Source organism: Polypterus senegalus, chromosome 6, assembly GCF_016835505.1.
Source record: "Polypterus senegalus isolate Bchr_013 chromosome 6, ASM1683550v1, whole genome shotgun sequence".
In the NCBI taxonomy this organism is placed as follows: Eukaryota; Metazoa; Chordata; class Cladistia; order Polypteriformes; family Polypteridae; genus Polypterus; species Polypterus senegalus.
The window spans coordinates 29,912,518-29,926,920 of NC_053159.1; the positions used below are offsets into that span (position 1 = coordinate 29,912,518).

The following is a 14,403-nucleotide window of genomic DNA, read 5'->3' on the forward strand; positions in this document are numbered from 1 at the left end:
AGTAAGAATCTCATAGGCAAGGATCAGAAAATGAATTTTAAATTATTAAAAATGTCACAAAAGTATTAGGCCAATACAAAACAAGAGAAAGCAGCACATCAGTTACTGTTACTGTCATTCATACATTTCCTTGAGGATGGAAACAAAAATCCCAAGACAGAATCGAAAAATTACAACTGTAGGGGGTACATATAATAATATGAATACATTTCTCTGTATTATAAAAAAAAAATCCTGGAGGGAAACACTAGGGCGTTGAGACTTGATCGTCATATGAAGATCATGGAAGACACTTAAAAGAAACCGCGAGATGAAAGAGATGAAAGGGGTGATGCCACATACCAAAACCCAAGTGATGCTCTTTCTGAGGTGAACAAGGAAACCAAAAGCCACTGAAATAAATGTGAAATAAATTGTAATTCACTTATAGAGAAATGTGTGCCATTTACAGAAAAAGAAAGTTCCTATCTGAAACTCTGTATGCATCTGCTTTTAAATTCATATTTAAAAAATCAAAAGTGTGCATATCCTCAACAAGGATAAAGAAAACACTAGGTAATGGCGGAGCTGCTGACACTGACTTTCACTGATTTTTTTTAATGCAGCCCTCCACAGTGATGTAGGTGAGAGGCATACATAGAACTGCTTTTACCAGTGTTGCATAGATCACACACTTCACACAGAGGCAGAAAAAAGAGGCAAAAGGAAATAACGATACAATGAACAGATGGAAATGAGTACTAAAATTAAGTGGTGAGTAGAAGACCAAACCACAATGGGACACTAAATCAGCAGTCTGCTAAAGTGACACAAGAAACAACATGCTCTTCGCTTGAGTCCCAAAAACATTCAAGTCCCATAAACACTTCCAAAAATTGCCCTGTAGGGAGTGGATTACTATTGTTACACACGTGTGCATAGGGGGCAGTCAAAGGGTTTAACTGAGGGTAAGATGCCAAGTTTGGGGTTGATGAAGTGCACTAGTGTCTCTTCTACCTCTTCTACAGATCGTCAGAGGGGAAACCCAGTTAAACCACAATCAACTTCTGCATCCTCTTCCAAACCATGCCCTCCTATTGAGCTCACTTCCACCAGTTCCCTCACAGACGTGCCTCTTCCTGCCAACCGCTTATAAAAGTCCAACACCACAAGTTTTCTTTTGTTCTGCTTGGGACTCAGTCTTATGAGACAACTTTGGCGTGATAACATATTAATACTTTTGCCTCACGATATACAGGGTGGACCCCCAAAACTTTTTCTGTTTGTGTTTCTGTTCTTACACCATCATGAAAAAATGCTTTGAAGCATAGGAGGCTACTGAGAGCACAAAAGGAACTGCCAGAGAAGTCAAGGCAATCCACAGCAAACATCATTCCAGTGCAGAATCCCGAGGCAAAGTCAAACACACCTTTCCCTAGTGCTTTCAAAATGAACCAACAAGAATTATGGGAGACCCTCTGGATTTATAGTGCAGAGGGCAGTTATTGACGGTGCTTGGCAGGGGGCTCCACCACTTGGGGAACCACCCCTGAAACACATGATACATAACACAGGCTACATAGCAACACAGACAAAACTAAAAATACAGAATGAACATTAAACCCATAAATTAACAAATCAAAAATGAGCAAAAGATGCATTAAACATGAACTTGAATCCCAGTCAGTGGAAGAACCCTGGTTAAGCTATGAAGGTCTTAACAACTTACCTTGTGATTTTACGTTATTTATCCAAACATCACCCAATATCAGCTAGAGCACATAGTGAACACAACCACAAGTGCTGAAGAACTAATATACTAAACACCACTGAATAGCCATATGAGTGAATCTATTAGACAACAAGTGGGAAATTTAAAATAAAAGGTGGTTAACATAACTAACAGAAAAAAATTCAGAAGATTGCGTAACCTGATAGGTCCATCGATATTACATTGCCTTCACTTTAACTTTTCAATGTGAATAGAATTTCCACTGCCGAAAAGTGCTGGAGATAAAACTGGTACAAAGTGCTCGAGGCATGTGCTTGGTGTCCCTATCATAAATTACACCTGCAAGTACTAGTTTCCAGATTACACAGAGTAGATTATGATTTTTGTGAGGTCTTCTTAATAAATTGTTACTAATGCAAGGTATTATGTTTCGTCTTGAGGTTAACTAAATTAATTTTTGAGGCCGACTTGGAAAAAAAGTAATGTTTTTTTATAGGATCATTCAGAAATGACTGGCTCAGAGTGTTAAACAGAACTCCACATTTGAAAAAATTTAATTATTCATTCAATCATTTTAAAAAATGACTTATTTCAATATGGGTCCAACAGACTGCCCAGACAGCTTGGGGTGCCAGTCCACAACTAGACAAAATCACACACATTTTTTTATTGACGAAATAATAATAAAGTAGGTTGAATGTTTAAAATGGAAAGGAGTAAAGTGTGTTAGTGATAATTAAAAGAAGACTACTTCACATGAGCCTTGCAGAGAATGCAGTAGAGAATAGGGAGGTGGTTAGGGGTGGATTTAACCAGTGGTTGTCTATTTTGTGCTAATTTATGTAGAATTAATCAAAATTTTGATGTTGATTTTAAAGCTTTGCTTACTTTTTATCCTTAGTTTGTCATTGCTTCCCTTGTTTTAGTAGCGTTACTATTTTGAGCATTGCATTGCAAGGAATGGCTCACTGTTGCTACAGCCAAAATTCATGAGAAACAACAAATTAATTTTTGAAGGTCCCTAAAGTCTTACTCTACACCACAATACCTGGTAACTTATTCTATGTGTCTGTGGTTTTCTGTTAAAGATAAACCTTTAGACATTTGCGCAAATTGTACGCTTAACAAGTTTGTGACTGTTAATTAAAGCTGTGATGTGTGATCCACACTTTGAAATGCAGTCTGAATTCGTCCATGTTAGGAGGTGCTGACATCGTCTTGTTGGCACTTGTTTTTAGACTCTGAAATAGAAATGATTCACTCTTTTGTCAACACTCTAAAAATGAGTCATTTTGAATGCTGGTGTCTTCATCCAGGCAACTTTGGATGGAACAGACTTCTAATGGCATGTTCCTTTTGTTGACACAGCAAGCTGGGCCTTCTATATTCAAATGTTATTGCCCTTTAAATGTAAGCCTTTGCTCTATTTAAGCATCCCTTACCATCTTATGCCACCTACAAGCCTGTTATCGACAGCAACAGCAATGCTTTATCCAATCAGAAGTTCTTACCCTTTCATAAATTTAAGCACTTCAGTAATGTCACCTCTTAATCTCTGCCTACATAGAAAAGGCTCAACTCCTTCAGTCTTTCCTTATAACTCATACATTGCAGTTCTGGACACCAAAACTTCAGGCAGTACTCCATGTGAGGCTCACTAATGAGTTATAAAACTTAAGCATAACCTTTTTTGACTTGTACTTGTTGTGTTTCTGCAAGGATTTTCCCACTAGCTAGGATTCAGATAATTTTTCTGTGTTTTCTTTGTTCATTTTTAATTTGTCTGTTTGTATTAAATTTTATTTCTGTATATTATTTGCATTATTCTTTGTTTTTGATTTTTTCCCATGCATATTACTGTTACATTCTTTGCGTTTTATGAATGGTTGCCTAAGGGGTGGGGTCCCCTGCCCATCTCCGAAAACTACAGCTTTCAGCCATAAAAGGTGAGGTCAGCCCACAGTCCCTTATGGTGCATTAAAAATGCACTTGGGAGTTGATGGGTGTTTCTTTGTGATTTTGCTGTGTTTTTTTGGTTTCTTGAATTTTCACCTATTTGCTCCGTTTTTTTTATTTTACTTTGTCATTGAATTACTGTTTTGAAACGTTTTGCTATCGGATTGTCTTTATTGTTTAGGAAACTCCTTTTGCCTATGTGCTCCTCTGAGTTGATTTTTGTACTATATAGCATGTTTGTATTGATAATTCTTTTCATTTATAAAGATTCTACGTGGCCCTATGTGTTACTAGCCAGTGTTTTTGATAGTATTTCCATCTCTAGTGGTCATTTTTGGAATTGTTCAAGACTTACAAGCTTCAGAACACTGAAGCTTTGTAACTGTACTCCAGACATCAATCTACAGTGTATAACCTAACCATGGGTAACCATGGATCTTTTCTTGTTACTTCAACATTGATTTTTGGTTTAGGTATTGGGTTTAGATAAACCTATTGTCATTTTTAATGGTTTTGACCTTAGCTTGTCTTAGCTTTGGCCTTTCCCTTGAGTCTTCATGGCCTTCCATTATCTTCCATCTTGATAGAACACTTTGTAGGCGTCTGGACTTTTCCAAGTTATGGCCTAGATTTGACCAAACTCTTACAGTACTTACTTATCCATGCTATCAGCCAAGCTCATGTTGGAGAAGACTCATCTTTGTTACAAGGATATGAACATACAGTCAAGAATGTACTGAAAAAGGAGTTCTTAGACACAAATTTCGGTTAAGAAAGGCTCTTACGATTTTGCGTTGGCCTCTGTCACCTCCACTGTAGGCAGTGGTGAGAGTTGAGGAGCAGGCCTCGCTGTACCAGGGCACTGTCCCTGCCTCTGTGGTACTGCTCACAGACACGGTGAAGATGCTGCTGCTGTAGCCATCACAGTTGCAGTTGTCATATAGGGACCCCCCATTACCAGAGGCCCAGACAAAGATGGATCCCAGGCCATTCCGACCCTGCACAACACAAAAAAAACAAGTCCCTTAACTATCTGCTAGTCCTCTGTAATGATGCAAGGTATCATTTCATCAGATCTACCATACAAACTAAACTAGTTGAGGGAAAAGTACAGAGTAAAAATTATTCCTTACCACCCTAATAAAAAAGGGAGGAAGGTGGTAGGTTGTAGGTCAGTGTTTCTCAACGGAGCGAAAAAAAAGGAAATAGAAGTAGAAGCTATTTATTGAAACAAACTTCTTTATTGCAACTGTTTATGATAGAAAAAAATCACACAGAGTATGTTGACAATCGGCTCTGTGGTATTAGTGTAAATGACTGCCAAATCATTCTGCACATAGGGGACGAAATGACGTAGTATACTGGAGGTGTGGAGAAACTGTGAGGAAATAACGGAAAGCAAATGCTGACCTCTAACATGGTAATCTTTAAAATTGTTGCACCCTTGGTAAATGGAGCCAGGTATGCAATTGATTAAATGTTGTTTCATTTATTCATTTATTCTGTTTTTTTTCTAAAATGTTAAAAAGCTCATGTTTATATTTTTTGTTCATAGTTTCACGATGCTTGTGACGGTATAACAACGTTAATAAAGAATGTAAAGTTTGAGACGTGAATAAAGATAAAGGCACCAGTTTGTGACTCATCGTGTTGATTCAATTAAATCAAGGAGTGCTACAATTAGTGGCGTCACTTATCATTTCAAGACTCATCTAGACATGTTGTATAGGCCTGTCCGCCAATAAGCAAACATCATAATTCAAGTTCATTCCTCTCTCTTACCGTTATAACTTCTGTAATCACTAATATGTCAGTTATTGTTTTTAGAAATAAGAAGTGACAGTATTCTTTATGAGTATTTATAATTTTTGTATTTAAATTTTTATTTTTATAGAATGGAATAATTTAAAATGTGGAATTATTAGAATTAATAAAAACTGTAATTTAATGAAAACCGAAGAAATGTTTGAATTTTTGGTATATTTTATCACATGGATTTTAATTTTATACTAGAGGACTTAGCCCCCTGCTCACTTCACTCGCCCACCCCTGGGCCTGCACTACGCGCTAGTCTCTTTGTAGTTCTGCAGCTCGCGCATGGAGATGCAGATGTACAATTTAAACAGATTTTTATTTTCATGGGAATTATTATATATGTGTAATATAACTAACTATTTTACATTACAGTGAGTAATTAACAATATTAAAAAATAGTAAAACGTAATAATTTGAAAGTAAATTATGTTTCATGTTGCATTAGTGGTATTTGTTGCATTACACGTTTTTGTTCTGTTTGGCTTTGAAATTAACATGCAAATACTTTTTAAACTTACATTTTTACTGTAAAACTTCATCATCAATATTACATTGAATTTCGATTCTGTGTTTGGACTTTCATCGTGACAATACCATGTATAACTGCCTGTGATTGAATTTTGTTTCTTTCTCTCTATTAAATAAAACAACCTTTTTGTTGTCTTTGCTAAAGCTATTCTAATGGGAAACTTAATGTTTTAATATGAATAGCATATCAAGATCTCTTTTGTTTTCTAATGTTATCCTCGGAAGATGTACTACATTACCTTTCTTGGATACAACCTTTCTTTCTACAGTAATACACGCAGTGGAAGACCAGACGGTGTTAACAGTTGTAGATATTGTTCGGAATATTGTTAAGTTTATGTTTTCATCTTCCGCACGATCATCATTAACTGTTTCAGCAGTCCATTGATACACATTTATTCAATTTGCCGCGTAACCGATCAACATTTTTGCCGTTAATTCGTTTGACTTCATCATTTCTCGGTGCTAAAATTGCCCGTGGATTCATTTTATCTGTTGATAATCATTCGTGATGGAATTCTTCAGTAAGATTTGGACATAATACATCTTTAATTGAGAACTTAAAGTGAGTAAAACGTTAAAATTTATAAGAGCTGAGAGCGCAGGAAGTGTGTCGGACAAAAGCATTCACATGAATGAAAGATGAGAGGACCGTAGTCTTCTTTGAAAATGGTTGAGAGAAGGGCATGACTTCAAAAAATCTCTTCAAAAAAGTCTTGTCTCATTGCAGGATTGTTTTATATAATAGAGAGATGTGTCACATGTGTTGACTGTATATTTTGATGATAAAAAATATTACTGATGCCCCAGTCTGCTCCAGACTTGAGCATTTCTGCCAATAGTGCATTCCCAAATTAAACTTTAGTGTTGTTGGGTAGATCTCAATATAATCAAAAATATGAAAATGTGCATAAAATACTTTAGGGGGGCACCATAAAAACTAATATGAAAAAATGGGGCACACATGGAAAAAGGTTGAAAAAACAATGTTGTAGACTGTAGATTGTGGATAAAAAACTGTATAGGGGAGAAGGACAAAACAAACATGGGCGGATCAGTCAGTCAGTCAGTCATTTTCTAACCCACTTTGTCCAGAACAGTCTACTGGAGCCTATCCCAGCTACCATAGGGGGCAAGGCAGGACCAAACCCTGGACAGCGCACCAGTCCATCGTAGATGGAAGGGTCAAAAGAGTGAAAATGGAGTGCAAAAATCAGATGTTTAGAGAAGATGAAGGAAGAGATTAACAGATTAACAGGTCATTTAGTCCTGGAGAAATGTCTTATCCTAGCCTGATGATGAGTTTAGTTTATCTGTCTTCTATTTTTCTTTAAAGTTGTCTTTGTCATCTGGTGAAAGAACACAAACAAGGAGATCAGTGCACCTGACGTGAGACATGTGAAATGCTCCGCTGTAGCTTCAGGATATCTTGATTTTAACAACTCAAACCTGCTTCCTGAAACAATCTGCACGCCCTCTCCCTGTTTTACCTATGTGGATGACTGGATACTTTATAAAAGAAATTCAGTTTAATATTACATTAAATACATTAAATTGGATTCATTATTACTGATATTTTATATCAATTCCATTTTCCTGAATAAGGGAGCCTTGAAGATCAAAGATCTACCAAAGCCTATTGTGCAATATTTCACGTTCCTTGATGACAGCTGCACTGATCTTTCTACTTGTGTTCTTTCACAGAGTTTTGAAGACACCTTTCAAAGAAAAATGGAGTACACTAAGCTCCCAGACCTCCTCACTTTTAATCTCAGTTTTACGTATTCACTGTTTTGGTTAACTCGTTTGTCTCCCTCTGTTTTGCTTCCTCCATCCCAGCCTACATGAGTAACCATTTCTGCTCTTTCAGTCTCACGCCTGATGAAGTCTACACAGCCAAAGTGCTGTACCCCTCCAACCATCTTTTCTACTGTTATTTCCTTTTACAGCTGACACCCTTCACTGACTAGGCCAATTTACAATTTCCAGTTAAAGCCATTGTGACTATAGAATTGAATTGGAATCTGCTGAGAACAAGAAAATGCTAAGCCAGTCTGGCACTGAATTACTATCAACTTTAACAAGGATGGTTTTTAAATGAGGATATTGCACACTTCTGATTAAGCGAAATTAGTGGATGGTAGTGGCCAATAGTGATTAGCAAAATGATTCACATTAAACTGAATTGTCGGTGAAAATTAGTGTTTTGCAACATAAATTATGAGGAAGGAAACCATTTATTTATCCTAGTGATTAGTGAAACAAGTCACTCAAATAAATCCAGTGACGTGCGGTGAGGTTCATGGCTGGTGAGGCACTGACTCCTTCAGGGTCAGATTTACAAATATATGAACCCCAAAGAGTAGCTTATTCACTATTCATTTGGCCAACATTTACTGCTGGTTATGTTTCATATCTCATCAGCATATTTTACACACTCATAGGTAAGATACATATTTGGCTAAGAAAGAACGTTACATTTATATCGGTGACAGAGAGCGGAGAGAGCGCATTTGCTGTGCATCCTCCATGTGTTCTAAATTTGCTGTTGCAATTCCACAATTCATACTCATTTAATACAAATGAAAGTATTGAGTGGTATACAAAAAAAATTCAATTTTGACCTCATTTGAAATATTTAGTTGTTTTTAAAAGCTTTAAATTATGATGCCTTAATAAATTTTAATACAGACTGTTCAATAAAAGGATAACAAGAAAAACAAAAGAATATTTTATTTAAGGTCAAAATTTTGTTTTTAAATATTGGATTATTTTTTTCTTAGTCTGATCCTATTATAAAATTGAGAACCGTTTATGATCTTTCCTTTATTTGTAAATAAAGTCCATGCGTCTATCCTTCTCCACAAAAGTCTGTCACTTTCTTGTAAAAGTCCTCCTTATTTTCCTTTAGTTTTAAAAATCTTAATCTTCCATTTTGGCAGTCAGTCAGAACAAAAAATAAAAACAAATGGACCACTGCAGTGCACTTGACTTTCGGATATCGCTAACTTATTGGCGCCTCTGCGTAGATGAACAGCAGCAATGAGCACCTGTTGGGCTCACATCTCCCTCCTTCAGTGCGGCATGGTATTCTCTGCCTCACCTTGTGCCTTTTTATGTCCGATCAGCAAGACTAGATATGTCACACACATTCATTAAAGATATCAGCCAGACTGTGGAAAATAATCTCCTGTGAAATGAATTTGAACAAGTGGCATAAATAGAACTGGTGTGGTTTGAATTATCTGCTTTATGCAACTTAAGAGAAAAGCACTTGTGAATATGAAAGTATGAATTAGGTTTTATTAAGCATGGCTCCTTATTTTTCACCAAAATAAAAACCTTTAAAACTTCAAAAACTCTTCAGTGAGTTTTGAATTTTGCAATTGCAATTAATAAAAAAATCCATGTAATAAATCTTAGCAAGAGTTATGCAAAACTTTATGTAGAATGGAGCTTGCCTGTTTTGCTCATCGCTAATGGCCAGCTGATGGCTGATCTAAGTGCACATGGATTCAACACCAGTCATAATAAATATACGCAGGTGGGACTGCAAACAAATGGAATAACATTACAGATTCATGGTTCCATTCATCGGCAAAGACTGTGGTAGTCTAATTTTCAAGATGCTACTTACGTATGTCACCCCTCTCAGGAACACCTCTTTCGCCAGACGGCCAGGACCAGACACCGTTTTTCCATCATCCTCGGGTCCCCAGCTTGCACTGTAAATGTGGATATGCTGTGGATTCAAACTGAATGATTGTGCTTCCATAATATCTGTAACAAGGCCATCAATCATCCGCACTCCTAGTGGGAAAAACACTTCTTACATGTTATTTTCTGCATACAGCTGCAGCTTCAAACTCTTTAAACTCTTGAGCTTTCAAAACGTGACTTGAATGTTTATTTAGAAGAATTAAGTGGATAGGATTGGTGAGCTTTGTTGGGCTGAATGGCTTGTTCTCGTCTAGATTGTTCTAATGTTCTCTGCCAGACAAGTATGGTTAGCAAATGAATGTTCTTTTTCAAAGTATAAGAATAAAGAAGTCTACATCTCTATATACAGGTAAGTAAAATCCAACATCTGTCTGTACTTCTGTCTGCTTTTCACAAGAAAAGTACTTAATGGTTTAGATCGGGTTTTTTTTTTATAATTGCCTTGACCATTCCTGTTGATTTTGCAAATTCTCTCATCATGCTAAGTATTATACATTGGTTGCGGCACCAATTTATTTGTGCAAATCATGAGGAGGTGGGACCTCTAGAGTAGAGAGCCGGGCGAGGCCCTCCTCACTCACGTGCCAGCCTCCATTCAAGTTGCTGTACTTCTAGTCACGTGTTGGACTGTACCTTGCCTCCACTTAGTTTGAGGTTTTTGAGGGAAAAATCACAGCTGTGTGTGTTTTAGAGGGTACCAGCTCTTTGGACCACATGCTCTTCTCCCCACGCGGGGGGCGCTCGCCCATCGGAGCTGAACACGATCAGATACAGTGCCAACGTTTGAGGTTGGAGCATACCTACCTTCCGCTAGGCTAGAGATACCTCGCCAACTTTTTACATTTTTGGCAAAGAGATCACAGCTACATTCTCACCCCTGATAGAAAAAACAAAGTGCAAGTACGAGACTCACAAGGACTAAAGGCGCACGCTGAGAGAGCCTCAAAGATTTGCAAGTATAAAACCAGACAGGTGGCAAGGAAGGGGCCTCGAAAATATGGAGAGTGTAAGAAGCAGGGTCAAGAAAAGGAGAGCCAGTGAAGTGAGAGGTTCACAGACAGACAGTATGACGTAGTGCTTGGGATTTCGCACCTCAAACCCTGAGGTTGTTGGTTCAAGTCCTGCTACTGACACCGTATGAGCCAATTACTTCACCTGTCTGTGCTCCAGGTGGAAAACCACACAGAAATATTAGCAATTGTATCATAAGTTTTGTAAGTTGCATGGGTTAAAAGTGTCAGGCAAATACATATATGTAAAACACATGTGAATATGGAGGGAACATGTTAGGCAAGAGACAGCAAGCATTCTTAAATGATTCTATTACCTGTCTTGACAGGTATATTGGCTAGTTAATAATAATTAGATATGTGGTGGGATCAGATCTATTTTTTTGCAGTATTACATATTTATTTTGTTATTGCTTGATTTATTTTTAAGTAAATGTAATTACATCTGTTCTTATGAAAATGCTTACCCTGAATTCACACAGTATTTTGTAAATAAACAGATTGCAATAACAGTGCACTTTTGGGTCATTTTTGGATACAAGGGGGAAACACTGCCATTTTGTGGCAAATGTGTAGGAAATATCAAAAAACAGAAAGGGTAAAACCTTTAAAGAATTAAGATCAAGTAGGAATCAGGAGCTTTTGCTTTTTTTGTTTTGTGGGGAAAAAACTGAGACATTTTTGAGGCTAGCTCCCTCACTATTTAAAGAACTAATGGATTATGACATCTAGATCATAACATTAAAAAGTGATCCTTAATGGCATGTTTATATGATAGCAGTTTTATAATATATAAAATAATATTTTTGGCGTGTCTTAGTGAGACCACATCTGAAGTATTGTATATGGTTCTGGTCATCATACTACAAGAAAGACTTAACAGCACTTGAAGCTGTGCCGAGGAAAGCAATCAAATGAATGCCAGAACTAAAGGACAAATCCTATTGAGACAGACTCAGGTCATTAAACTGGTTTAGTTTCCAGCAGAGCAAACTGCATGAGGACCTAATCCAGATCTGCAGGTCCTCAAAGGCATCCATAGAGCAGATTGAGCAGAATTCTTTCAATTAAATGGTGAATCAAATTCTCAGGGACACCAATAGAAATGAAAGGGAAGGGCATTTCGGACTGAAGCCAGATAGCACTTCTTTACACAAAGACTTGTGGGAATCTGGAATAAATTATCAGGACAGAGAAGCTTTGACAACCTCTACGAAATATCTGGATTCAGAGATTGGGACAGCTTAGCTATCGGCTAAACAAAGGGCCCTAATGGACTGAATGGATTCCTTTTGTTTATCAGATTCCTTATGTTATTATGCTGATATGTCCAATAGCCATTGCAAACTTTAATTATATAGTGGTCATCAGTTATGGTTTCTTATCTTTGTGAAATCGAGTCTTACCTCCAATGCTGGCATGAGGAGCCACGCCTACTCCACACATAAAGTTATTTGCTATCCCTGCAACTTCTCCTGCACATCGTGTCCCATGTCTGTCAAATAAGAATCGAATTAATAAAAAACTGAAATAAACAAGTGTGTACTTCTGCCTCTGTCTTCCAACTTGAGAAGCCTAGTTTCTTCACTATTGTAACAGAGAGGTGTCATGGACCATGTGTGAGACTTTATGGGACAAACAACTGATCTTTTGATTGACTGAAAACATCTCTTGTGTGTGAGCAAGTGCCTTCAGAAAGGATAAAATGTTGGATCAGAAGTGATTCGACCAGCATATCTGAACCAACCACATGAGTCCAGTCTATCCCTCTGTCCTGAATATTCTGATTTGAACTGAGCAAATGGTCAAAACAAACCACACATTATGGCATCCTCCCAGCAGACTGTCAGGCACCTGTTTTTATAGGCCATAGTCCATACCCATTCTCGTTGTCCGAGGTATAGCGCGGAAGAGGGTCAGCATCATTGTCAACAAAGTCATAGCTGGCATCAGGATCCTGTGAAGAAACATATAGTCAGTCTGAGTGGAAGACATTTCAACTTCTCATAATCTCTGCTCTCTCTATCTGGACCTCCCAGACTCCTGATATTAGAGAAGCCTGAGATACAATCCGCATTCCACCCTCAGACGAGACCATGCTGTTACTTGGTGCTCCTCCAATAGGCAGAATATATTCAAAAGATCCAGATGTTCTTAAAAGTCATAAACTTATATGGACTTTTCTCAAACAAAATTTAAATACCACATAGTTTTATTATAAATTAGAGTGATAAGTGAAACAGTCAAGTATTCATTCGCAAACAAGTTTTGTAAAACTGACACTAAAATTAGCTTTGCAAGTGATTTCACAATAGCAAAATAGAAAAGTCATGAATGAGCTTCTGGGAGTTTTAAATGTTGATTCTTTTTTGGAGAAAAATAAGGAGTGCTGCTTCCTAAAACTTCATTCACACTTTTGTGATTACATGTGTTTTTTTCTGCAGCTGCATAAAGCATTGACTGATAAAATCAGTTCTTTTTATGCCTCTCATTCACATCACCTAAAAGTATAGTGGTATGTCTCTCTATTATCAAAGGAAATCCTGAGACAAGACTTTTTTCAAAGAGATCATTTCAAGTCCCGCGAGACAAGACTTTGGCCAGGAGATTTTTAAGTCACACCCTCCTCTCAACCATATTCAACGACGCACAAGGCCCTCTCCCCTCTCATTCGTATGAATGCTTTTGACAGTCACAGTTCCTGATCTCTTAGCTCTTATAAATTTGTACGTTTTCCTCCCTTTAAGTTCCAAATTAAAGAAGACTTACTGTATTATGTCCAAATCTTATTGAAGATCATCTTTAACAGAAGAAATGAGTACACTGGCAATCCCAGCACAGACAAACAATGAAGTCAAACGAATTAACGCGAAAATTGTTGATTGATTATACGGCAAATTGGTTAAATGCGTATCAATAGACTATGCTGAAACAGTTGGTGGTGATCGTGCAGAAGATGAAAACATCAACTTACAATATCCTGTAGAATATCTACAACCATTAACACCGTCCGGTCTTCAGCTGTTGAAAGAAGTAGTACACTGTTGTAATGTAGTACATCTCCCGTGGATAACATTAGACACCAAAAGAGATCTTGATATGCCATTCATATTAAAACATTAACAGTTTCTCGTTAGAATAGCTTTTGCAAAGTCAATAATAAATCACAGAGACAAACATTTGAAAAAGTCGGTTTATTTATTAGAGAGAACGAAATGAAATTCACTCACGGGCAGTTATACATTGCGTTGTCACAATGTAATTACAAACACAGAATCAAAATTCAATGTGATACTGATGAAAATGACATTTAAAAATTGTTTTAAATAAAGTTTTAAAAGTATTTGCGTGTTAATTTCAAATCCAAACAGAATGAAATCGTATAATGCAACGAATAACTCTGACGCAACATGAAACATAATTTTCTTTCAAATTATTACGTTTTACTATTTTTATATGGTTAATTACTCACTGTAATGTAAAATAGTTGGTTCTATTATGCATATGTAAAAATTTCCATGAAAATAACAATCTGTTTAAATTGCACATCCGCATCCCCATACGTGAGCGGCAGAGCCGTGAAGTGGCTAGCGTGTAGCACCAGCCTGGCTAAGCCTCCTATCCATCCATTATCCAACCCTCTATATCCTAACTACAGGGTCA

General features: G+C 37.1%; 1 protein-coding gene across 1 annotated transcript in view; it reads right to left on the reverse strand.

The window, feature by feature from the left end:
- LOC120530490 (proprotein convertase subtilisin/kexin type 4-like) overlaps positions 1-14,403 on the reverse strand; it is a 55,471-nt gene that overhangs the window by 12,797 nt on the left and 28,271 nt on the right. Inside the window, exons 5-9 of the mRNA XM_039754921.1 lie at positions 12,621-12,697; positions 12,147-12,235; positions 9,648-9,820; positions 4,476-4,665; positions 1,512-1,528 (exon numbers count right to left, since the gene is read on the reverse strand). Coding sequence (XP_039610855.1) covers positions 1,512-1,528; positions 4,476-4,665; positions 9,648-9,820; positions 12,147-12,235; positions 12,621-12,697 — 546 coding nt within the window. The remainder of the gene's footprint in view (positions 1-1,511; positions 1,529-4,475; positions 4,666-9,647; positions 9,821-12,146; positions 12,236-12,620; positions 12,698-14,403) is intronic.